Source organism: Marmota flaviventris, chromosome 5, assembly GCF_047511675.1.
Source record: "Marmota flaviventris isolate mMarFla1 chromosome 5, mMarFla1.hap1, whole genome shotgun sequence".
Taxonomy (NCBI): domain Eukaryota; kingdom Metazoa; phylum Chordata; class Mammalia; order Rodentia; family Sciuridae; genus Marmota; species Marmota flaviventris.
In genome coordinates, this window is record NC_092502.1 from 7,227,220 (window position 1) to 7,253,566 (window position 26,347).

The 26,347-nt window shown below is 44.0% G+C and overlaps 1 protein-coding gene across 1 annotated transcript; it reads right to left on the reverse strand.

The window, feature by feature from the left end:
- Positions 1–15,107: 15,107 nt before the first annotated feature.
- On the reverse strand, positions 15,108–16,040 carry LOC139705893 (olfactory receptor 14A16-like). Its single transcript, XM_071612786.1, has one exon. It carries the CDS (start codon positions 16,038–16,040, stop codon positions 15,108–15,110), a length of 933 nt encoding a protein of 310 aa, XP_071468887.1.
- Between the last annotated feature and the right edge of the window lie 10,307 nt (positions 16,041–26,347).

Here is a 26,347-nt window from a genome sequence, read left to right on the forward strand (position 1 = left end):
CTTGTCTCTGTCACTTTTCAGCCTGGTCCCTGATTGTCAGGGAGTTAGGAGCAACTCTGTAGTCAGCAAGCACAGGGGACAGCCGCTGGCCAAGGAACTTGAGATGAGCAAGATGTGGGACGTGGTACTGTCACACACCCTGACTTAGGACAAGGGGCCTTCCTGTTGGAGAATGTGAGATTATTGCACCACGTTGGCTGGACTAAATCAGTGGACAGGCTTCTTTCTGAATTGCTCTAGTGTCAGAGAATTAATTGTGTTACAGTCAGTGAAACTGGTCTGTGGTCTGAGAGGCTCATTGCTCTCTGAATACTTTTCTATGGCATTAAAGAGAAGTTTTGAGATTGTTGGATATTTCATTTTTAATTATTTCCCTGTTATATGATTTTATGTAAGTATCATATTTTTCTTTATAGCCTTTGGTGTGCAGATAACCCCCTTGCACATCAAGTGCCAACTCACAACTTTCAGCCTCCATTTTTAAAACATGAACCCTTTCTTGTAAACATGGGGGGAAGCTCCTGTTATTAACATGAAATTTCTTCTTTCTAAATAGCTGATGTCTTTTCTTCTTAGTGAGCAAGGTGAGGCCGTCTTGGTGGCATTAAGGTGTTCTTGGAAGCATCTAACAAGAGCGAAGGACAGGAGGCCTGGATTCCACACCTGCAAAGCCTGCCTTACAGACCTGGAGAGACGCTTGATCCAGGAGTGGGGACCCCAGTCTGCAGGTTGTGCTGAGGCCTAGGAAGGAAACAGCCAGTGCAGGGAGGAGAACAGCACCAAGCGCTCCACAGGCTGCACACAGAGCTCAGAGGCCTGAGAAGCAGCACAAGGCACAGCACCCCCTGAAAGTCCCTGAAATGGTCATGCTGACTGAGCACCCTGCCTTGGGACTGAGGTCCCTTCCTGAGCCAGGAAGTCCCCCATCCATTTCCCAAGAAATTGCCATGTGCCCAAAGCCACATCTCCTGTGAACTCCCCAGGCTGCTCAGCTTCCTACGTGACTGTCACCTGGACACCATGATAGTTAATCCATAAAAGGCAGAGGCCTCTGACCTGGGCAAGGTACATGGGGATAGGTGCGGGACACGCCTTGCCTGTTACTGTAGGGGACACTTCTATGACATAGTTAACTTGAGTCTGCATGGAACCTGGGCTGTGCCATGGTCATTTAGCACCCCAAGAAGAGGACTAGCTACGCCACCCTGTAAGAGCAGCATTGACGGGGCCAGGACATGGTCATCACATAGTTTAGGAGGCTCACAGTCCAGGGGTCACTGAACTGCCAAACTGTTTCTGGATCAACAAGAGCTTGGGGAGACACCTAGCCATATGTGAAACTCTTGGCACATGTCACATTGGGCTGGAATTTCCCCTAAACTAGCCAGAGTTTACAAAAGCTCATGCAATGTGAGCCAAGTAGCACTGTGTGTATTCCCCCACAGACTCTCAATAGCAAGCTGCCTGAAAAATACATAAAGAAAGCAATCTTAGTTTCAGTAGCATAAAAATCACAATAAAATTCTTAGGGGTGAATTTGTCAAAAAGGTGAAATATGTACATAATGAAAACTACAAACAATGATGAAGGAAACTGAAAACACACTCACACACAAATAAAATATACCAATGTTTATAGCAATACAATTCACAATAGTAAATTATGGAATCAACACAGATGCCCGTCAATAGATGAATGGTTTGAGACATTGTGGTATGTACATACAATGGAGTTTTGCTCAGTCACTGAACGAATGAAATTAGGCCATTTGCTGGTAAATGGATGGAAATGAAGAATATGCTAAGTGAACTTAGTGAAGCCCGACTCAGAGACTCAAATGTGGAGTGTTTTCTCTCATGTGTAGAAGCTACAGTAAACAAATAAAAGAGAGAGAGAAGGATAGGAAGACATGAAAACCAAATCAAATATAAATTAATAGACAAGCTAAAGGAAGTCTAGTAGAGTACAGGAAGGAGAATGGGAGAGGGGAGGGTGGGAGGGAAAAGGTGGGATCATGAACCAAAATCCATTTCCATGCATGCATGAGCTTGTCTGGATGAACCCAGCTACTATGTATAGCCATAAAACTCTTTAAAAAAATCCTGTGGCCATGGACTGGAAAATATTTTTTGTCGTATCAATTCTTTTTCTTTTCCCACAGTTTTTATTGGTGCACTGTAGTTGCACACACTGATGGGATGTGTTGGTACATGTTCATCCATGCACACAATATGACAACACAGTATGTCTAATATCACTCCTCAGCACTTCCCCTCCCTCCCCCTCCTTGGTCCCTTTCCTCCATTGCTGTTCCTTAGAGTTTTAGGAGATTCACCTCCACCTTTCTTTTCCCCTGTCCTCTCTAGCTTCAGCCTATGAGAGGAAACATGACCTTCTGAGTTTGACTTTATTTCTCATAACATGATGGTCCCTAGGCCATCCATTGGAAAATCTCTTAAAATGACCACAGTACCCAGAGTGATCCACAGAGTCAGTGCAGCCACTGTGGAAACTTCAATGTCACTTTCCACAAAAATGAAAAGATAAAGATATGTAAATTCACATAAAAGCACAAAAGACCCCAAGGAGTCAAAGCTGTCATGAGCAGAAAACAAAGAAAGTTAGTGGGACCACAGAGCCTGACCTCAAAATATATTACTACCAAGCTAAAGTTGACACCACAGCATAGCACTGGTACAAAACCACACAGGCTGATCTAAGTTGAAGTACTCCACATGGTCACAGACCATTGAGTTTCCACAAAGCTTCCAACCACATACCACGAGAAAAGTCAGTCTCTTCCAAAGCAACTATATCCACAGGCAGAAGAATAGAACTGGACCTTTATCTCAATCACATGCAGAAATCAACCCAAGCAGACCATAAAGACACATAAAACTTAACACTGTGAAACAGAAGAGGGACACTTACAATGTTGCTCCCCAACACTCCCCTGGGTACTGATTTCCAGCACAGGGCCCCAGGCACAGAGGACAAAAGCAAAATGAGGTTGCATCACATAAAAGCATTCTGCCCAGGACAGAATCAACAGAGGGAAGGGAGAGCCCGCGGGAAGGAGGCAACCTGAAAACTACACATCTGGTAAGGGGGTGACATAATAAAGGAACAGCCACTCAAGTCGATAGCATGCAGGGACACAACCCAACGTGAAGTTGGAACAGGACCTGAAAAAGCATCTCAGTGGAAGCCCTGGGCAGGGCTGACAGGTTTAGGAAGCAGCTTGCCACCCACAGCGATCCAGGAAATGCACACTTGAACACGAGGCACCTTGGCCTGTCAAAGGGCTGTCCTCAGAAGGGCAGGAGGTGAGTACTGGTGAGGCCAGGGGAGATGGGCCCTGGTAAACTGTAGGGGGTTGTGAGCTGGCACAGCTACTTGGTAACAAGACAAAGTGCCCAGAAAATTAGAACTGGAACTGCCACGTGATTCTGCATTCCTGCTATCAGGTGCACAATAGCCAGGGACAGCAAAGCCATGTGTCAGATGGATACCTGAAGTCCTCAATCACTGAAGTCCCCCAGGGTCCACAGTGCACTCAACCTCAGTGCCCATCCATGAATGACCAGGTTAAAATATGGTGTAGACACACAAGGGACAACTAAGTCTTGTCTTTTAGAAAGGGGATTGTTTCATTCCCAACAACACGGATAACGTGGAAGACATTATCACAAGTAAAATAATCCAGAACCTAAAAGAAAGATGCCACAGACTCTCACTCACCTGTGGACCATAAAGAAGGGGAGCCCATGAAGACCCAGAGTAGAACATGGGTCTCCAGGGGCTGGGCTCGGAGGCTGGGAGTCAAAGGAGGCAGCTTTGGTTTCCCAGGAGAAATCAGCACAAGAGATCCACTGTACGACCCACTGAGTCCATTAACTGCACACTCACATTCACCTCCCAATGTAATGAGCACGTGGGTTAATTCTTATGTTAATTAGCTTGATTTAGCCACTTCACTATGCAGGGACCTATACATTTTAAAATATTTAACACCACAAAATAACCAGGTATCAACTAGAAATAAATTTATTACAAAGTTAATTTTCTTGTTTACAATTGTCTTTCTCATTTGCTAGCAATGAATGAAATTCATCTTGGTATTTGATAGCATGTATTTCATTAAAATCAACATGGATTTTCTCTGGTAAGATGTACCATATTTCACCTTCTTATTTAATATTCTATTTAAGTTGAATATTTTTTAAGTTATGTTGACATTGCCCATTGCATGTGACCTCAATTGATCCAACTTCCACACAACTTTTGTGAATGTACAGTTTTTATATTGAACGGGATACTTTTGTTTGATTGTTCTTGTTAGCAGGGGTTGAACCCAAGGGTGCTCATCCTCTGTGCAACTTCCCCCCACTTTTTATATTTTATTTTGAGACAGGGTCTCTCTAAGTTGCTTAGGGTCTCAATAAGTTGCTAGGGCTGGTTGAACTTGTGATCCTCCCAAGTTGCTGGAATCACAGGTGGGCGCCACCACACCAGGCATGAATTCACATTTAAGACATGAACTCAGCCAGGTGCAATGGCGCTTGCCTGTAATTCCAGCTACTTAGCAGCTGAAGCAGGAGGATGGCAGTTCCAGACCAGCCAGGGCAATTTAGTGAGATCCTGTCCCTACTATCCAGCAATCCTGATGCCAGGTACACAACCAAAGGAGATGAAAGCAGCATGGGGGAGGGGCAGCCTGCTCCTGGGCTTATGGCTGCATGACTCCCAGTGGCCTAGACGTGGGACTAGCCTCAGTCTCCATCAATAAGTAGACACAGACAGCAACTGTGGTGTGTACACAGAGGGACACGGCTCCACAGTGAGGTAAGGGAACCCTGCCGTGTAGGCACAGGATGAACCTGGGCGTTCCCCTAAGTGAGGAAAGCCAGGCACAGGACCATGGACCCCACAGGATGGCACTCTCTGAGGGGTGTGAGGAGATGGTCCCTGGGCAGTGCACAGCAGTGTGGCTTCAGCAGAGCCCCGGGGACTGTGGGGACCGAGTGACAGGGAGACACTGCCAGGCAAGCACGAAATAGGGAGAGTGAGTTCTGTGTTCTGCTGCCCAGTGAGGGGAGTATGTGAGAAGTGTTGAGGGTCTGTGTCAAGATTGCTAGAAAAGATGCTGCATGCTGTCACCGTGAAGAAGCGATGTTTGAGGTAAAGAATATGCTAAGCATCAGAGTTTGCTCATCACGTTCACATACCTGTATTACATCATTGCAATGTGCCTCATAAAGACATATGGCTATGATGTGCCAGTTGAAAATTAAAATTAAAGAAAAGCAGAAAAGGTGGAAGGCACAGGAAAACAGAAAAGACAGACGGAGATGAGTTCCTGAGTGTCAGGGAGAGGACATGAGCACCGAAGCCCTGGCCATGTCCTGTTGAATACAGTTCTTTCCAGGCTACTGTCCAGGACAAAGCACAGAACATATGTCCCCCTTGCCACTCACCTGCACCTGGCCAGGTAAGCAGGAGTGAGAGCAGGAGGGTCCCGAGGCCTGCTTGCCAGAGCTGCATCCCAAGAGGTGCCTCTGTGTCTGAGAGTCGGACCCCGTCCTTGCATGGGCACCGGCAGCCCTGGTGTCTGGCTCACGCCACACCTCTGCAGCGGCACTGATGACAGGACCGTCAGAGGGAGAGCTGGAGGCCACTCTGCCCATGATGGAAAATGAAACCAAGGAGCTAGGGGACTTTGAGCTGCTGACTTGCCCTTTCAAATGCGGCAACATAAGGCAGGGCCTCAGATCCCATGCTGAAATACCTGGTGATACAGAACAGGTGGAGCAAAGCCACCTGCCCAGCACCTCTGACCCTGAACTCATCATATAGACTTGGACTCCTGATCCCTGTTCAGCCCACACTTCAAGTGAGTCATTGTTTTCCATGATTGTGTATTTTGGGTCTGAACTGGGTTGGCCAACCTGGAATTACTACAATACAAAACACCTCGACAGTAGCTTATGAAGGGACAAGGCTCTTACAGTCCACAGTTACTAGGAACAAAGGCGAAGGTCAGTTGGCTGCATTTGTTTGGCTCCTGGTGAGAGCTGTCAAGGAGGGCTATCAAATAGGAGTGTGGATGGTCGTGTCTTGAACCACAGCAGAGACAGAGAGAGGAGGTTCACAGTCTCCAAGGACCTGTTCCTTGTACTCCCAGGAGCCCAGCTGGGTCCCATCAAAGGCCCACAGCACATCCACCCCCACCATCCTGGGCCGAAGCCTTGTCTTAAATAAGCTCTCCCTCTCTGTAGTGTCTTTTCACCACGTTGTTTCTTTTCATATGCAGAAGTTTTTAAATTCTATACAATTTCTTTGGTCTCTTTCTTGTTTTTAGTCCTGCCTTTGCTTTTGAATTAAATCCTCCTCCTCACCTCCCCCTGAAAAACTGCCAAAACTAATTCCTTGGAGTATTTCTCTTACACTTTCTTTTACTAGTTTTGTGGTTGGTTGTCTCATGTTTAAGTCTTCATCCCATTTCAAGTTGAATTTCTACCCAAGGACCCCATTTCAGTCTTGGGCAGGTGAATATCCAGTTTTCCCAGCACAGTTCAAGGAGAAGTTGGTGCTTTTTAAGCAATGAGTTCTTGGTGCCTTGTGAACAATCATTGGCTGTAAATGTGAAGATTGATCACTGGACCTTGTATTAAAGTGCTGCATATTGGTTTCAGAGCAACTGATCTTCAGACACTTGAGCATCTTGACCAAGTTGGAAGCAAAGAGAACCTTGGACAGGAGCTCTACAACTTCTAGCCAAATGCTCTTCTCTGTTATATTCTATTTCTGCCCCTGGCCTCCACGCAGCCCCGTCTCTGGAGGCAGGGCACTCCAGAGGAAATGGAATAGTCTCAGAATCAGAAAGCTAATTTGATGCTAATATTTCAGACACATATTTCTTTAAACTTTGAAGCTATTGGTGTATGCACAGATAAACAATTAGGAAACAACTCTACAGTAAATAAAAGTTTCATGTGCACATAGAATGGGCTTTAAACCTGCCAGATGTATAAAAAAATGTAGTGAACTGAGTACATAATGCCTATGCTCAAGTATTCATATAAGGCTATATAGACAACTGCTGAATAAATGATTGAATGGCACATGGTGTCAGCACACACGGGGTTTAATTACACACTAAGGTTCCAAAAAAAAAAAAAAGTACAGGATATTAAATTATCTAAGTTCAAATTGTGATTCTCCTACTTATGTTCTGCATTATCCTTTCTCTCTGAAACTCAGATTTGTTTTTACAAAGAAAGTGAGACTCTTGCAAGTACATATCAGATATGAAATATGAAACATGATTGCCTATTGAGAAAACAAATTGTTTCTAAAAATGTACCATGTCTTCCTGCAAAAGGAGAATTTTCTTTTGGTAACTGTGACCCCTAAATGACAAACAACTTCAATTCCCAAGTCATTCTGAGTGGAAATTTACAACATAACTGACAAAAACAATCCCCACTGAGCCACATCCCCACTCAGCCTCACAGTCACAGGCGGAGGCCCTCCCACATGTGACCACAGGATGAACTTGGAGGACATGATGTGAAGTGCAATAAGCAGGCACAGGGAGACAGGACCACGAGGACCTCCGGGTCTACTCCTATCTGAAAGCTGAAACACTTGATCTCGCAGAAGTTGAGAGCAGAACGAGGATGAGCAGAGGCGGGGGAGGTGGGGCAGAGGAGAGAGGTTGGTCAGTGGGCGCACTGTTCCAGACACAGAGAATGAGTAAGTTCTGGGCTGCTGCGCTCAGGGGTGAACATATCATGCATTTCAGATAGCTAGAAGACAGTCTTCTCGCCACACAGAAATGGCAGGTGGAGGACTGCATTTAGAAATCAACTAAAACCTGCTAAGGGATGACTCAAGTCATTTACCAAAAATAAAAAGGCACTTTTTTTCATTCTCAAGGTCTTTGCAGCATTTTGGGATTGGCAACTAATTACCTGCAAGAGAAGAGGTCAACTAGGGCCTACTGAACACCCACTCTCCTCTCTGCTCCCTTTTTTCCTTCTCAGTAGGAAAAAAAAAAAGGATTTGAAATTTTTCTCCCCATTTCCCGAAGTCAGTGCAATGTCTTATATTCAGCGATGAAGCTTGTCAGATTCAGGCATCGGCACTAAGTCCTTAAGGCGGGGCATCCCCAAGTGTCTAGAAGTCAGGGCATCCTCACTCCCTGGGACGCTATGAGCTCATGGCTCCCCACCACCAGCTTCCTCCCTCTGACAGAGATGTGCTTCCTTTCTGGGAGGCAGGACCTGAGAAGGCTGGTCCTGGGACCTGGGAGGACTCAGGTCTAGGTCCACATCAATGGAGCTGGCAAAGCTGGGCAGGGACCTCTGTGGGGAAACAGGGGGCCTCACATTTTGTGGATCCTTATCATGACCACACTTAGTGTCCTGAACCATAAACTAGCAGGCTTCTGCATTTATTTAACACTTCTTGCATTGTTCTCAGTGAGTTTGTATTAGTTTTCCGTGTTTGAGACTTTCTTTTTTTTTTCTTCTTAAATATTTCTTATTTTATTCAATTACATTCTTCACAGAATAAGAAAAAAAATGATTCCTATACAAGCTCAAAAAAGACCCCAAACAGCCAAAGCAATTTGGATTAAAAAGGGACACAGCCACATCAATGTTTATAGCAACACAATTCACAATAGCTAAACTGTGGGACCAACTTAGATGCCCTTCAGTAGATGAATAGTTAAAAAAAAATGTGGCATATATACACAATGGAATATTACTTAGCAATAAAAGAGAATAAAATCATGTTATTTGCAGGTAAATGGATGGCATTGGAGAAGATAATGCTAAGTGAAGTTAGCCAATCCCCCCCAAAAAACAAATGCTAAATGTTTTCTCTGATATAAGGAGGCTGACTCATAGAGGGGTTGGGAGGGGGAGCATGGGAGGAATAGATAAATTCTAGATAGGGCAGAGGGGTAGGAGGGGAAGGAGGGGGCCAGGGATTAGCAAGGATGGTGGAATGTGATGGACATCATTATCCAAAGTGCATGTATGAAGACACGAATTGGGTGTCAACATACTTTATATACAAATGGACATATGAAAAATTATGATATATACATGTAAAAAGAATTGTAATGCATTCCGCTGTTGTGTATTTAAAAAATAAAATCAATTAAAAAAATAAGAATGTGGGAAACATCACAATCTCTCATTTCCAGACACAGCAGAGCCAACCAAACAGCCAACCAGATGGTACACAGATCAGTAGAACAGAACTGAGTTGCAGAACCAAGCCCACAGGGACAGCCAAGTGGCTCCCAACAAAGGTGACAAGGACATACACTGGAGAGAACACAGCCTTATTTTTGACTTGCTGGTGGCTTATTTCTAGGAAACAGTTTCTTTCTTCATGTTGACATTTTTTTTTCCTAAAACCAGTTGAAGCACTTAGAGGACTTTTGGGGTCATTTCTCAAGGCTGATTGTGGAGTAGGTGGAATCACTTCTTTTTGTTTTACTCCCAAAGTGTCCATTAGGAGATTTTGATCTCCAAGGATGAAATTCCTGCCTGTGAAGTTTGGAATCAGGCAGGTGCTGGTGATAGAACAGTCCACATTTTGAGCTAAAGGACTGTGAAGTTATCAGATCTACTCTGCCAAGGAAACCAGGGTCTAATGTGACACAGAAATCACCTCCTTAGAGCCCGCTGAGGGCTGCCTGCAGCAGACCAGGAGAGTGCGGGGCAGCTGGTCCCACTGCCCCATGGCTCTGGAGCACCATGACATCCTAGGAGCACAGCTTGGAGGGCTACAGGAACAGTGGCCTCATCCTCCATCTAGAGCCCAGAGGTCGACACAACACCTGAGCTCACCTGCACATCTTTGGATCCAGAGAAGTGCCTTGTCTGCATGTAAAGTTGAAGAGATACCTGGGAGGGCTCCCTGCTTCGGCTGGAACCTGCATATCCTTCAGTCACCAGGACTGAGGCCACTGCTCGGGTGCAGGCAAGTCTGGCCCATGCTCCAGGGGATGCAGAGGGGGAGGAGGGGTGAGCCAGCTCAGGCTGGAGAGGGCCCTGCAGACCTCAGGGTGATGGGCTAGCACAGGCTTGTGGGGTGACCTGCAGACCTCAGGGGTGATGGGCTAGCACAGGCTTGTGTTGGGGGGACTTGCAGACAGTCACTCAGGGGTGATGGGCAGCACATGCTGGGGAGGGACCTGCAGATCTCAGGGGTACTGGACCAGCACAGGCTGGAGAGGGACCTGTAGACAGACACTCAGGGGTGATAGACCAGTAGAGAATGGGAAGAGACCCACAGATAGACACTCAAAGGTGATGGGCTGGCACAGGCTGGGGAGGGACCTGTACAGACACTCAGGAGTGATGGAATGGAGGCCAGAGATAAACTGCTTGGTGGTCTGAGGCAGAGGTCTGACAGAGGCTGAGCCTGTCCCTGTCTCTGAGGCCTGTCCCTACTTGTCAGTGTAAGAGGAGCACAGGAAGAAGGAGTCCAGGCCATGGTAGAATCAGCCCCCTGGAGCCCCAGAGCAGGGCTACTTGGCTGAAGTCTGTCTTATTTTCCCCAATGGCCTGAAAGAAGTGGGGCTGTGCATGCCAATTGATTTCCACTCTTGGTGATCTCTGCTCCATGCTGAGACTGATTGTCTACACACAGGGTGCTGGGGGTTAGTTCTTCAGCTTGCCCATGGGAAGGCCAAGGAGGAGCAGCTGCTGGGACCTTGCACAACTGTGAGCAGGAGACTATGCAGTCCAGAGGGGCACAGCTGGTGAGTCCCTGTCAGCAGAGGCAGGCACCCATACCCAGCCCTGGGGATTTGGGAGGGTTGCACAGCAGCTGCAGCCCCACTGCACAGACCCTGGGAAGAGCCACAGTGCCCCCTGCTGCTCACCAGGCAAATATCAATCTTGGTGGAAATGGTGTCAGGAACATAGCCTGGGAGAGGTGGCCCAAGGATGTCCATAGGCCACATTCCCTTGCTCCATCTCAAATTCACTCATGTGAGTAAGCAGCCTTTGCCTCTGAGGAACTCCTGGACTCCCAGGAGGTTAGGGCATGGGGAATGTGGTCCTCACAGCATGTGAGGAGGTTGTGGGAAAGGGGTGAGAAAGCCGAGGGGGCTCTGGGAGAAAAGACGAAAAGATCTGGGCAGAGGCTTCCTCAGGGAACTGGGAGCAGAGAGAGAGAAAGCATGCCTTGCTCACTAGGAACAAAATATAAACCCCAAAGGTGCATCCTCCAGCCACACCCCACCTGCCTATAGTTACTACAGGTAATCCATATCAGTGGATTAATCCACCAATTAGGTAGCACCTCTCATAATCTAGTCATTCACCTGTGAAATTCCTTGCATTACCTTGCACATGAGCTTTGAGGGGAGAGTTCATTTCTAAAACATAACATTCAGCAAATGTCCTCTACTGCCAAGTCTCGACAAATGGGTCACCAGATGCTTGATGAACCAAAGGAGGCCAAATAATAAATGATCTTATGTTGTTGTAATAAGAAAGTCTTTCTTCTTTTTTAAAAAATATTTTTTAGTTGTATATGGATACGTCTATTTTTATTTTTATGTGGTGCTGAGGCTCGAACCCAGTGCCTCATGCGTGCTAGGCAAGCGTTCTACCACTGAATTACATCTTCAGCCCATCTTCTTTAGAAAAAGAAGATGTGTGTTCCCCCTTCTGAACAATGAAGAAGGTGTCATAGGTGATCTCTTTGACCGGTCTCTGGTCCGCTTCCATGGCCCTTTCCTTGACTGGGCCCATCCTTGGCACAACTGGAGAGCTCAGGTTTCCCAAGAATTCTGCTGCTGAGTCTGCACAGAGAGAACTCAACTCCTCCTGTTATCTTCTCACTTTTTAAAATTCTTTTCCCCAGAGATTTGAAGTTTTATTTTTTTCAATATCTGGTCAGAAATCTCAAATGGTTAGAACTGTTAGATATTTGCTTATCATTAGGGTCACCACATTAACTTATGCTAACAAGTCATCAGTTTTTAAATTAATAGTGCTATAAATATTGTTATATATTAAAAATCAATGTTACTCTTGCACGCCAGTTTTCCCCATTTTTTTCCTCTAATACTGCCATTTTAAAAATTAATTAATTAATTAATTTGAATTAATATGTATGACAACATTTTGATTCATTGTACACAATTGGAGCACAACTTTTCACATCTCTGGTTGTATATAATGTAGCACTATATGTGCAGTCATCCATGTCCCTAGGGTAATGATGTCCATCTCATTCTACCATCATTCCTGTACCCATGCCCCCTCCGCATGCTCCTCCATTTTGCCCAAAGTTCCTCCATTTTTCCCATGCACTCCCCCCCCATATGGTTCAGCATCCACTTATCAGTGAGTGGCCTTTGGTTTTGTTTTTTGGGGATTGGCTTACTTCACTTAGAATGATAGTCTCCAACTCCATCCATTTACCTGCAAATGCCATAATTTTATTTTCTTTTAATGCTAAGTAATATTCCATTGTGTATATAAATTTCTCATCCTCAACCCTTGGTAGCTTGTCACCCTGCCTGTCTTAAGCAAAGATCATCTTCCCTTGGGCCAACAAGAATCCCCCGACCACTGATATTTCATCCCAGTAATTTTCTATGCACAGAACTGCTCCATGCCCACCTCCCTTGGGCTATAAACCTCACTTATCCTCCCCTTATTGAAAGTTGGGCCTGATCTATCTCCCTGGATGGGATAGTCTTTATACCTCTCAATGGTCCTGAAAAAGGCTTTTAGAATAGTTTTTTTTTTAAACTGGTATCAGTAGGGCTACCTTCCTTTCTGTATGTCCCAGAAGACAAACTCTTTTCTCCTTCAGTTTCTAGAGGCTTCCCACATTCCTTGGATCATGGGCTCCTTGCTTATCTTCAAAGGCCAGTATTGGTAGGTTATGCTGTCATCTCTGTGCTTCTCAGACTGCAGGTGGGAAATACTTGCTGCTTTGAAGGTTTATGTAGAGAATTTGGGCCAACCTTCTTCATCTAGGATGGTCAATCTCAAGGTCTTCTACCTAAATCATATCTGCAAAGTCTTTTCCCATAGATAGCAACATATTCACAAGTTTCCAGGAAAACTACCCTGAATGTGCAAATCCCCGACAATTTCAATACACACAAAATTGAGGTTTACTTGGTTTTGAAGGAAAAAGAGGCACAACTATAAAAGAAAAATGTCATACATGGAGATATGATGGGTATCTGTGAGTCCTGGGGATCCTCTCAAATGCTAGCATCTGTGTGACACACACCAAACACTTGAGAATGAGCCAATCTCACAAAGCATTCTTTAAAGAAATGTATGAACATTTTTTAGTCATAGAATTTCACATATCTATCACTTGTCCCTGTGGAAATTCAGCTGCCCACTATAAAGCTACTTGTACTTTGGTTAGAGCTATTGCAGAAGGGTTATTATGGTCCATTTCTCCCAGAACAAATTAGAAGGAACCTCATGGCAATTGTAGGAACATTTTTAGACTCAGACTGTTGAGAATTAAATTGACTCTGTAAATGCACTTTAAAGCAATTTTAATTTTAGCAATGTATAGGTTTTGACTTGTTTTCTCGAAGGAATTTGAAACTTTCAGACTGCCCACTATCTTAAAAAAAAAACAAAACAAAACTCTGTTCCACAAGAATACACCCAAGATTGACATTGTGAACAAGACATTAAAAACTTTTAAAACAGAGGCAATACAAAATTTTGTGAGAAAATAAAGGATGTGGATCATATGTGTTAATAATTTACTTGTTATGAAAACCCGTGCCAAATGCCTACGGCACAGGACTCTGCAGATGTGGGTAAACCACAAGAATAACACAGTCTAAGGAGGAAGTCAAAAGCTTTGTGAAATGTCAAATGACAACCAAAGTAACTGCCCAGAAGCAGCAGCTGGCAGTGCCCAGAGGCATCTGACTGGACAAAGTGACCCTTTGAAGGGATCCGAGGAGGAAGAATCACACGGACCATCTCTGGACCAGTGGAGGAAGGCGTGCTCACTCAGGCATCGGGTCGGAGAGGAGGTTCCAGCAGGGGTGACAAGCATCCGACTTTCCCTTGGGTGGCTATCTCTGCGACCTGGGGTTGAAAGGCCTGTGGAGCTTTCCCTAAGGGCAGCAGCTGGTCCATGGTGCTCTCCGCACCTGGGGCCCCCAAGCCTCTTCCCTCAGCAATCCTGGCAATCTTTGAAGACAAGCTCACTGCAGTTCCCCCAGGAGACCTGGCTCTCTTCCTCTCCTGTCTCTGCTGTGTGGGCCTTCTTGTCCTCCAGCCTCTGCTCACACTTTGGTCTTTCTGGTCTGCCTTCCTCCCCCACAGATTCATGCCTCTTCATCCCTGAAAGAAAAGCTCAGACATCCCTGTTTTCAAAAAAGTACAGTGGCCTTCCTTCACCACATCTGTTGTGAAGTCTCTGGTTTGTTGATTTTCTTTCTTGGACCCAAAGCCTCCTTTGGATATTTCTATAGGCATATGTATTGATATATAGGAAATTTGAATTTTAATGTCTGTCTCCTCTCTTGAGACTGCAACCACCCCAACTATGCAGAAACCAGCATGGATCGGGGCTGGGAGACCAAAGAAGGTGACCTTCACTAGACATAAAATCAGGGGTTTTAACTGGCATTTTAGCTTGGCCATGTCCTACATCCTCATGTCCCTGTAGCCAACTCCAACACAGTCCCTTTAGGATGGTAATAAATTACATCATCAACATGATGTTCCAGACCCCACCCTTGCCAGGGACCACCACACTTTGCCTGGGAGAGGCCTTCTCTATCTCTGTGTCCCACCATCCTGTCCAGTGCCACTTGTCACAGACCAAGGAGCTCCACTGGGATGACAAGAGAAAGGCCAGCATACCTCAGTCCACTCACCAGCAGAGGCCTCGGTCCCCACCCATTTGACCTGGGCACAGAGATGCTTCTCAGTGTCACTGTAATGAGTACGACCTGATTCTCATCAGCTCCTTACTGTAAATGTCCAAAATCATGGCCAAATATGTTACAGAGGTGCAGGTGATTAAGTCAGAGGGCAAAAGATGGTGATGTTGTGAGATCAACCCTTCTAACTGGAAGGAGGATGCCTGTTCACCAGCAGCTTCCTCAGCGCCACCTTCATATTCTTGTTCCTCAGACTGTAGATGAGGGGGTTCACAGTGGGTGGCACTACAGTATAGAATACTGAAACTAGCAAGTCCAGGGTTGATGGAGATTGCGGCAGGGGCCGTAAATAGGCAAAAAAGCCAGAAGAGAGGAATAGAGTCACCACAAGGAGGTGAGGCAGGCACGTGGAGAAGGCTTTGAACCTACCTGCGCTAGAGGGCATCTTCAGCACAGCGGAGAAGATGTGAATGTAAGAAATATCCATGAACACAAAGCAGCCAAAGTCCAACAGCAGGCTCAGTCCAATGACCGTTAGCTCCCCAATGTTGTAGGAGCAGGCCAGGGCCAGCAGCTGTGGGACGTCACAGAAGAACTGGTGAACATCAGGAGACCTACACCTGGGTACGGAGAAGGTAGCCGCTGTGTGCAGGATTGCATTGACACCTCCACTGACCCAGGAGTAGGCTGCCATCTGCATACAAGCTCCATGGCTCATGAGGATCTCATACCTGAGCGGGTGACAGATGGCCACGTAGCGGTCATAGGACATGACTGTGAGTAGGGCTACTTCCGTTGTGGCAAAGAGGAAGAAGAAAAATACCTGGGAAACACACCCAGGGAATGAAATGGTGTTGCAATTTGTCAGAGAGTTTGTGATGGATTTGGGAACAGTGATGGAGATGAGGCACAGATCCAGGAAGGACAAGTTCTTTAGGAAGAAGTACATGGGGGTGTGCAGCCCATGGTCCTTGGTGATGAGGGTGATGATGAGGAGGTTCCCAAGGAGGGCGGCCAGGTAAGCCATCAGAAAGAGTGCAGCATGCAGGATCTGGAGCTCCCAGATGTTAGAGAAGCCCATGAGGAGGAAGGAGCTCCCAGAGGTGAGGTTTTCCATCTCTCTGGATGTCCCAGCATTTACTATGAAAAATAGAGAGAGTGAGCTCAGGCTTCACCCAAAGGCTTCACTTTTGTGTTTTCCTGATTCCCTGCCTCTCACTCACCCGTGCATGGATCAGGAAATGTGAGATGACCTGAAACTGACACCAGCAAGCCTCCATGAGGCTATTTGAGCACCGTGTCCACACTGTGTGCATGATGGAAGAGGGAGGTCAGCCTAGTCCAAATCATGAGGCTGTCATCTAATCTGCACGAAGGTCTACGATCCATACCTGACTCAAACGTCACATACTTGACACTAAAATAGAAGAGGCAGGGGCTTTGGAGCCATCAGTCCCAAATACAAATTTTCATTGAGACACTTATTAACACTGAGACCCCAAATAAATTATCCAAACATCATTTCCCTCAATTTACAGTGTAAGTTTTTCCACCTGGTCTCTGATCCAAGTGAATAATGCACATAAAATATCTAACAGTTTGTGAACAAGAAGGTCTTTAACCCATACAACTTCCATATGGATTCAGCCTTCCTTCATTATGGCAAAGTCAGAAAAACATTGAAAATGTGAAAACAATAGAAAAAATACTGAGTGTTGTGTCTAGTTGCATTTTATTACTTTGAGCTACTTTACAGTGCTGGAGGTTTTAGGATATTGTCAACTATGAAGATCATTCTTGTTCATAGAAACAGAACTGATTCAAATTTTCATGTAGTGCAGTAGGTTGCTGCTCTGTGGACCATGTCATTCACATCCCTCTGTAAACCCCATCCTGCTCCATTTGCCTTGAGTATGACACTTTGATTTCTCCTCTGAACCACTTGTGATGTCTTGCCAGTCCCTCCTTATTTAATGAGCTAGACCAAATTTTATCCTGCACTTTTTATTGACACAGTATCTGTGCATATCTTGGGGCACAGTATGAGTGATATGTAATGATTTAGTAACCAGCATTTGCTTCTCTCCAACACGAATCACTTCCATGTGTTGGGTGGTAACATTTAGACTCTTCTCAGTATTTTGAAATATGTTACAGACTGTTGAAGGCTAAGGTCACCCTACTAGACACAGGAAGACAACACCACACGTTCTCAACTATTTGTGAAAACTGTAACACTGACCTCATGGAGAGGAGAGTGGAATAGTGTCACTGAGACAGGGAAGAGTGGGGAGGAGTGGGCCCAAAGAGGCAGGAAGGGCAGGAAGACACAGTCAGGAGGAATTCATTCTGGGTTCCATAGCCTGTGCTTGTTTTATATTCACATGAGAGTCTTGATTTTACTATCTATCTATCTATCTATCTATCTATCTATCTATCTATCTATCTATCTATCTATCTTATTCAGCACTTACCTGGATAGCAATTCCTAATATTCACAGCCATACTTCGTGAAAATACTTGATAGATCTTAGGGGAATAGTACATCAGAGACAGACAAGAGAAATGCAAAGATGCTCTTCATTTTTTTGTCGTGTCATAGTTTACTAAACCCTGCTGCTCGGTAGCACTGATCTGTTTACTGTAATATCCACACTAATTTCTTGCACACACAGGCCTTCTTATCCTCTCCAAAATCCTCAAAGTGGGTGCCCTTGTCTTTCAGGCTACACTGCAGTGAATCCTAGGCAGTTGGGGCACCAATTCCCCGCTTCTGTTCAGAACCGCCTGCTGGTTCTGCTTTCCCCTTTGGGTCAGTCTGGGTGCCACAGCCTTCCAGCCTCACCTGTCAGTGGAGGTGGGCTGCTTGTCACCAGGCTGAGGGTAGGAAACACCTGCATGTCTCCACCAAGCGCTCTCTCTCTTCTGGTTTGCTTTTCTGTTCCTTCCCATGTCTCAGAGGAGGAAAGGCCCTCTCCTTCACAGAGCTGTAGTGCAGATTGCACTGGGGACACTGATGCTGTTTTGCAAAGTGAGTTTAACATCCATGTTTCCAGGTGTGTTCTGAGGAGCCAACCTAGGCAGGATCCCTGTGTGAGGGCTAGCAGCCACTCCAGGGCTCCCTCTTGACCAGTTCCTAACCCAGTGCTTATTTGGTGAATGCCAACAATGTTTTTCCTGAAAAATGCTATTAATCATTCACACCAAGCTTTTTGTTTTGTTCTTGATAAAACTTCTGCACTAAAAGACTTTTTGCCTCCTGCCTCCCAGATCTACTGAATCATAAACCCTGGGACGGACCCAGGGCAGGAGTGCTGATGCCCACTCAGATTGACGTGGTGCCTGCTGGTGCTGAGGCTTTTACTGGAGACCTTCTCATTTTTTTTTCTTAAAAATATTTGTACCCATCACTTTCCACTTTTCTTCTGTCTCCTGAGTAAACACAGACTTACTCTGTCATTTCCAGCTGTCAAAATAAATTCTCAGCAAGAGCCCCTATTCCTTCTGGAGATCCAGTCACTTGTCTCAAAACAACTACGTGGGAATTACATTTTAATTCTCTGATAAGTGGTAATAGAATAATTTCCTAAACAGTACCTGGAATAAGCATGTATCGTGGCACCCAGGGGGCCAGGCAAGGGCAGGCAGCCAGTGTGTCATGAGTTGGGAGGAAACAAAGAGGATCTGGTGTAGAGAGCAGAGGAAAGGGGAAGATCCTTCAAGCTCTGCTCCTCAGGGGTATGTGCTGAGGCGGAGGTCTGAGAGGTGCTGGAGGAGGAGGTGGGAGCTGGCGAGAAGGAGCGGAGGCTGAGAGAGGAGTTCTCACCTGTCCTGCCTCAGCAAGGGCACCAGGGCCTGCTGCAGGGCTGCAGAGAGGCTCATCCCTCGCACAGCTGCTGTCCACATTCAGCAACTTGCCAGCTGGGAGTTTGAGGGACAGGGAACCAAGTGAGGATGCTACTTTTAAGAGCACACGAGGGTGCCATCCCAAGAGGTTGGCAGGACAGGGTCACACCAGGCGTGAGAGAGAAAGAGAAAGCACAAAATAAGGAGGAAAAAATTCATGGAAGGTCAGATGTGCTCTTCAACAGGTGAGGGAGAACAGAGGGCAGAACAGAGAGCTGGCTGCAGAGCCCTGGGGATGAAATTCTCCCATTTGCTCCCAAACTGGGAGGGAGTGAGAGGGACAGTCCCTGCTGGCCTCATGGTGTCTCTGCCTCTTTCCCACTGCCTCCCTCTTCCCGACCTAGCTGTCCCAGGCCCAGGGCTGTAGGAGACTCCTGTGCTAATGGGAGACAGAGGAGCAGGGCTGCAGAGTGTCCTCGCCTCAGGGAGGGTGAGCAGCAGCTTTGGGTGCACATGTGATTTTTCCGTGCTGCCTTGATTAACGTAACATAAAACAAAACGTCATGGCTCCTGCTAAGAACGTCCTGGCATTGCTGATGTGCAGTTAGAAGGATGTGCTTGGGGAAAGCCCTCCTCTGTCCCTGGAAGCACCCACAGCCTGCCCAGGGCTGGTGCCCCTGGCTTCTCTGGCTGGGCTCCCAGTGGACAGGAAGACCCCACAGTGCCTTTGAAAGCATGCACACACCCACCCATCTTTGATCACCCAACATATTCAGAAAATATTATAATTGAATCAATTCAGAAAGACCAGCTAAAGTGGATTCTAATTGAAATGATGTGGAGGCTTCTTATATTTTTGGAAGTTTCTGAAAATATTTCTGGGCTCCAAAATAATTTTAATGTCTACTGTTCCCCTCTTCAATATGAATAACTCAGAAATTGACTCCTAAGGTCCATGTGAGGAGGATGTGTCCAGTTTATGGAGCTCACCCTCCTGGACTCTGAGCTCCCTGTGATGGCTGCTGCTCCTTTTCTTCAGAGTAAGGGGACTTGGGAAGGTCTGCATTGTGGAAGGCTCGCCAAAGGAGAAATTCACTACTGGGAAACTGAGATCCTGAGTGCTTAACCTCTACCAGCCATAATCTGAGTCTTTCCAAGTGTTACTATAACTTATATCTATGCTAAGATCTACCTGTAATATGCCACATGATAAAGTACATAGTTTTATAAATATGCAATTTGCAGTGGTATTTATACATAATACTTACATCTTTATAACAGGGAGGGAGTGCCTTGCAGGAAATCTGAGTACACAGCCCACCTCACATAGCCGGAACAGGACCTGAATGCAGGTGGCCAGGCTCCACAGGCCTCTCAGTGTCCATAACTTACCTGCCCCCAGATGCCTTCAAGAACAGCTCTTTTTTCCTGAAATTGAATAGAGAGACACTCTATCACTGAGTTGCTTCCCCCATCCTTTCTGATTTTGACTTTGAGACAGGGTCTCTGCAATGCCCAGGCTTCCAACTTGCATTCTCCTGCCTCAGCCTCCTGAGTGGCAGGCCACCTGTGTGCCCAGCCATAAAAAAGTTTGAAGAAGTGACCTGGTAACTGTGCTCCTCCGCAGCATGCCTCTCATCTTGAAAACAGACTTCACATCCCAGCTTTCTGTTCCTGACCCACATGCAGTATATCAAGTCCAGGATCTGGCGTCAGATGGCCCCAGGGGTCTCCTCCACTCTGTCTCCCTGTGGGCTGCCAGGAGGTGAGTTTAGTGTTAGAGTCTGTAAACAAGTCAGGATGGCGCCTGGCATTTTGCCAGAGGGAGTGGTTTGTGAAGTAATGCCAGCGAGCCATTAAGTGTGGAGATTCCTTATTGGTTGACTGCTGTATCTAGTTTATGTTAATTAGATAAGCTGTGTGGAATGTATAAATACCTCTGTTGTCCTACAATAAATGGCTCTGTCTGGCCCAGAAGCCTGTCAGTAGATGATGGATTAAGAAAATACAGTACAAACACACAGTGGGTTTGACTCAGCCATAAAGAGGAATGAGATCATGGCCCTTTCAGGTAAATGGATGGAACTAGTGAACATCATGCTAAGTGAAGAAGACAGACTCAGAAATCAAGGGTTGAGTGCTTTTCCTCATGTGTGGAAGAGCAGAATTAGGAAAAAAAAAAAATTAGGAATCCCATCAACAAAGCAGGGAAATCAGTGGAATAGAGGAAAGGGGATGAGGAAAAGGGAAGAAGGATGGGGAAAAGAGAAAAATGGTGGAATGAATTGATCAAATTGTCCTGTCTATATATATGAGTATATCAGTGAATTCTACCTTTATGGATATCTATGAAGATCAATTTAAAAGATACATATATAGAAGGAGCATCAGAAGAGGAGAGGAAGGGGAATGAGGGAGGGAGGAGAGGAGGGAAAGAGGAGGCACTGGGGACTGGATTAGAGTAAATTATGTTCCATGCTTGTATGACTATGTCATAATAAACCCAACATAGGAATAACTAAATTGTACTCATAAAACATTGAGGTATGCTTAATAATATGCTTCATAGTTTAAAAGCACATGGAAAGTGTTACACAGCATAAATAACAGGCACTTATCCCTAAATGCAAGAGTTTCAATGCCCATACACAAACATAATCTATCATGTCACAATACATGCTAGCAGGAATAAGGGAGAAAAATCACTGATGATCCTCTCCCCTGGTGGAGAAGAGGCACTCTGTAAAACTCAGTATAGTTTCATGATAGGCTATTAAACTGGAAATTGAAGGAAATGGGAATCCACTTAGGGAAACAATAGGAACAGGGAAAGAATTTGAATAGCAGGAATAATAAGAAGGATACTACCTCTGAACAGTCAGAGTCTTACAGTAAATTTCAAAGCAAAGACAATGACCAATGATGAATGTCTGAAAGTTTCTTTCTAATATCAGAACAAGAAAAATTTCCTACTTTCACTACTTTCATTTAATGAAGAACTGTATGTCACAGCCAGAATAATGAATTAAATAAAAATAAATAAAAGACATCTAACAAAATAACTGACAAAATTATCTTAATTTACCAATAGCATGATCTTATCTGTTTAAAAAAATCATGAAGTTTTCTCAATAAACTGCTATAATTAATAAATGAGTGCAGCTAAGATGCAGAATACAAAACCATAGAAATAAGACAGTGATTTCTATAACATAACTATGAGCAATTGGAAGAGATAAAGAAAACAATCCATTGGTAGTAGCAACAAAAAGAATAAACACGATTGTCTTTTGCTCTGATTTCCTTCCAATGTGGATTTGAGGTCTCTCTCTTGACAGTGGCCAGAGGCCAAGGTGGGCACTCCCTGGAGGAGCTCTGACTGGAGAACATCAGGTTCAGGTGTGTCAGACAGAGGGAAGAGGAGGAAGCAAAAGCCCAGCGCACTACACAGAAGAAATGTACTGTTCTCCTACGCTCATGTCCCAGAGATGTCAGAGGTGACAACTGAGAGTTGGAGGTGACAGGTAGAAAGAGTTAAGTTTGGGGAGAGAAACCATGGGACTCTGCCTTCATCAAGGTCCACAGGCATTATTTGTAGTCTTTCTCAGGGAACTGGCTAATGTAAAGAAAACTCAGCAAAGGGAGCACTTGTATATCTCACTGTATAGAGCTGGCCAGCAGCTGTGGGGGTGTTGGATTTGGGCTCGGTGAGATGGGAAACCAGCTGCCTCATCTCCACAGCAACATGAGAAAGGCTGGCTTCACTCAGGCCAAAGTCAATAAGTTCAGCTGGGCTTCAAACCACTTAGGTGGGGTCTGTAAATGGACCCCAAGGAAGCAACTCTATTAATCAAGGACATGACAATAAAACATTCAGGAATTAACTTGGACAAGGAGGTGACAGGCTTGTGTACAGAAAATTACAAAATACTGCAGAAAGAAGTCACAGTAGGCACAGTTGAATGGAAAGGTATTCCACACATAGGTAGTTGAAGACTTGAGCATTAAGAAAACTGATAGAGATGTTCAAGTGACATAAAGATATTCCTGTAGGTGAGATACACAGAGGAATCATGCAGAGTTCAAATAATAATAAATGTTGGAGAGGAAGTGAGGAAAGGAACACTTTTACACTGTTGGTGGGACTGTAAATTAGTATAACAACTATGGGAGTCAGTATGGAGGTTCCATGAAAGACTGGGCATGGAGCCACCATTTGACCTAACTATACCACTCCCCAGTATTTATAAAGAATTAAAGTCATCAGACTATAGGGATACATGCAGACCCATGTTTATAGCAGCACGATTCAAAACAGCTTCCAAATATGGAACCAGCCTAGGTGTCCATCCATGGAAGAATGGATAAAGAAAATGTGTTGTATGTATACAATGATGTTTTACTCAGCCACTAAGAACAATGAAATTGTGTTATTTGTAGGAAAATGAATGAAACTTGAGATCATTATGTTAAGTAAAATAAGTCAAACTCAGAAGGTCAAGTGTATAAGTGGAAGTAGACAGAAAAGATGGGGAGTCTCCTAAAAATAGAAATGAGATCAGTAAAGTTTGCATGGGGAGGGAGGAGGGGAGGAAAAAGGGAAGTACTGAGGAATGATATTGGCCAATTATATTGTTATAGTGTGTGCATGTGTGAATATGTAACAATGTGTCCCACTAGAACGCAAAATTATAATGCACAAAAATGCACACACAAAAGAAGAATAAATAATATAAAGTCAAACACAATCCTAATATATAAAAGTATATTTAAAACACCTTATAAACAATTGGATTAATATATTATTTTAAAATATAAAATGTTCTTTGGTCTTATTTGAGAGAAGACATATATCATAAGGAAATAGATAAAGAGGACATCAGGGCTTCACAAGCCTAAAGTGAATGAACATCAAAAAAAAAAAAATAACAGAAGAATGTTATACATGTAGAAATATGTGAAAAGACACATTTGTATTAATAGAAAGTGAAATGCATGACAGCATTCAAAACTTTTTTTTCTTTCAGGGACTAGGGATATACCTCAGTAGATTAAATGTTTGCCTTACATGCACAAGACCCTTGGTTCAATTCCCACACCACTAAACAAACAAACAAACCAAAACCCCTTTTAAAAATGCAGTTATAATACAAACAAGTTCTGAAATATTAGTATGAGGATTAAGAGTGGTATATGGACAACCAGATTTCTACATGCAGAATAGCACTGAAAATTCCCAGCACTTCCTTGATGTACCAACTCAACTGTATTAAAGACTTTAACATAAGGCTGGATACTGCACTACAGCACAGGGAATCCCACTCTCACAGCTCTACCTCCCAGAGTACTGGAAGAACTAGGAAGAAGTATCAGAAAAGAAAAAGGAATAAAAGTCATCCCAATCAAAAAGAAAGATATAAAATGATTTCTATTTGTGGATAACATAATTTATATGTAGAACATTTCAAAGGCACCAAAAAATTTAGAACTAATAAATAAATTCAGGAAAGTACATGATACAAAATCAACATACCATGGGGGAATGAGATGGACATCATTATCCTAGGTACATGTATGAAGACATGAATGGTGTGACTCTACTTTGTGTACCACCAAAGAAATGAAGAATTTTGCTCCTTTTGTATACTATGAACTGAAATGCATTCTACCGTTATGTATAACAATTTAGAACAAATTAATTAATTAATTTTAAAAAATTGGAAAAAATCAACATACAAAAGTCAGTAGTAATTCTCTACACAAATAATTACCTAGGAGAAAAGGAAATCAAGAGAATAACCACACATTTGATTGCATAAAAATAACTGTAGAAATCAATTAAGCAAGGAAATGAAAGATTTGTACACTCAAAACTAAGCATTGGTGAAAAAAAGTAAAGAAGGCATAAATAAATGGAAATATACCATATGTTCATTGTTATTATATGGAATTTATATGGTTAAAATATCCATGCTACCTGAATAAATCTAGATTTGATGGAGTCTTTATTAAATCTCAGAAACATTCTTCACAAAAAAAAATGGAAAAAAAAATTTTGGAGCCACAAAAATTTGAAATGTTCATAGCGACGCTGAGAAAGAAAAACAAAGTCGGAGGCATTACACTTTCTAATTTAAGATATTTTTACAAAGCCATAGCAATTGACAGTATAACACAGGCACAAAACTAGGAACCTAAATAAATGGAACACAGAGCTAAGAAATCATCCAAATATATGTGGTCAGGTAGAAAGAATCTCAACAAGGGCACCAAGAAGACACATTGAGAAAGAGGAGTCTCTTCCAGACATTGCTAAGTAAAAAGGAATATCCACAAGTGAAAGGATGAAATTGGCTCCTTTTCTTACATCACATGTATAATCATCTTGAAATGGATAAGTGACATAAAAGTAAGGCCTGAAACTATCAAACTTCTGGAGAGGAGCTTAAGGGAAAATATTTTCAACACTGGTCTTCATGGTGAGATTTTTAGATTCCAGCCCTGGAAAGTTGCAGACAGCCTGTACTCAGAGCAAGCACTTCTAACCCCCTCTGGGCATAGTTAGAGGGCCACACAGGACAGAGGCACAATAATGAGCAAATCATAGAGATAAGCAATGGCTGCAAAAATGAGGGAAAGTTTTGGAATCTGGCAAATGAATTTTTTGAAGAATAGTCATGAGACTCATTAAGCTAAGGAGATGGCAGATAACCTCTGGGAGCTCATCTTCAGAGTTCTGCCTCCTGAACAACCCTCCCACATGAACCCTGGTGCACCTAGCAAGCAATACCCAGAGGCATCTGATGTAAGCCTCAGGTGTATGATGCAGGCAGTATCTTTGGGGAAATTAGGTGGCCAAAAGAACTGGGAAAATTAGTGCCCCAAAGCATGTTGCAAGAGCAATGCACCACGAAAGAAGAGAAAGTACTGAAGATGTTGGGCTAATTGTGCTGCCAGAGGGAGAACTCAGCTCCTGGCATGAAGAGGCAGCACTTCACATGCTTCTGTGAGAGAATTCTGCTTACCTTAACATGATATTTTTCCAAATCATGTGAAACAAAACTTTGATAGTTTAATCTTTTAGAAAGATGTTTTTGATTGGCAAATCTTCCCTTTGAAAAATTAATCTAGAGAGATGACTTACTAGATAATTCTAGAAAACATTTCCAGAGTTTAAAGCAATCTGTCTCAAACTCTTTTGAAGAACTGAAGAGAAAGTAGCCGTCCCAAACTTCATTCTGAGAAGGCAATAATTGCCCTGAAACCACAAGGAAGGACATAACAAGAAAAGAAAACTAAAGATCCATATCCCCAAGGGACTAGTAATGCAAAAATCCTGGGAAAAAAAGAAAATTGAATTGGACAGCACATTAAAAAAAAGTAATACGCTTGAGAAAGTGGGATTTATAAATGGGATGCAAGGATGGTGCAACTTACAACAATCAATCAATATAATACATCAAATTCACCAAATGAAGAACAAAAACCATGATCAATGGAGAGACTGAAATCAATGCATCTAAGATCAGGGATAAGGCAAGGTCCCCTCTCTCAGCACTAGTATTCAACAGAACACTA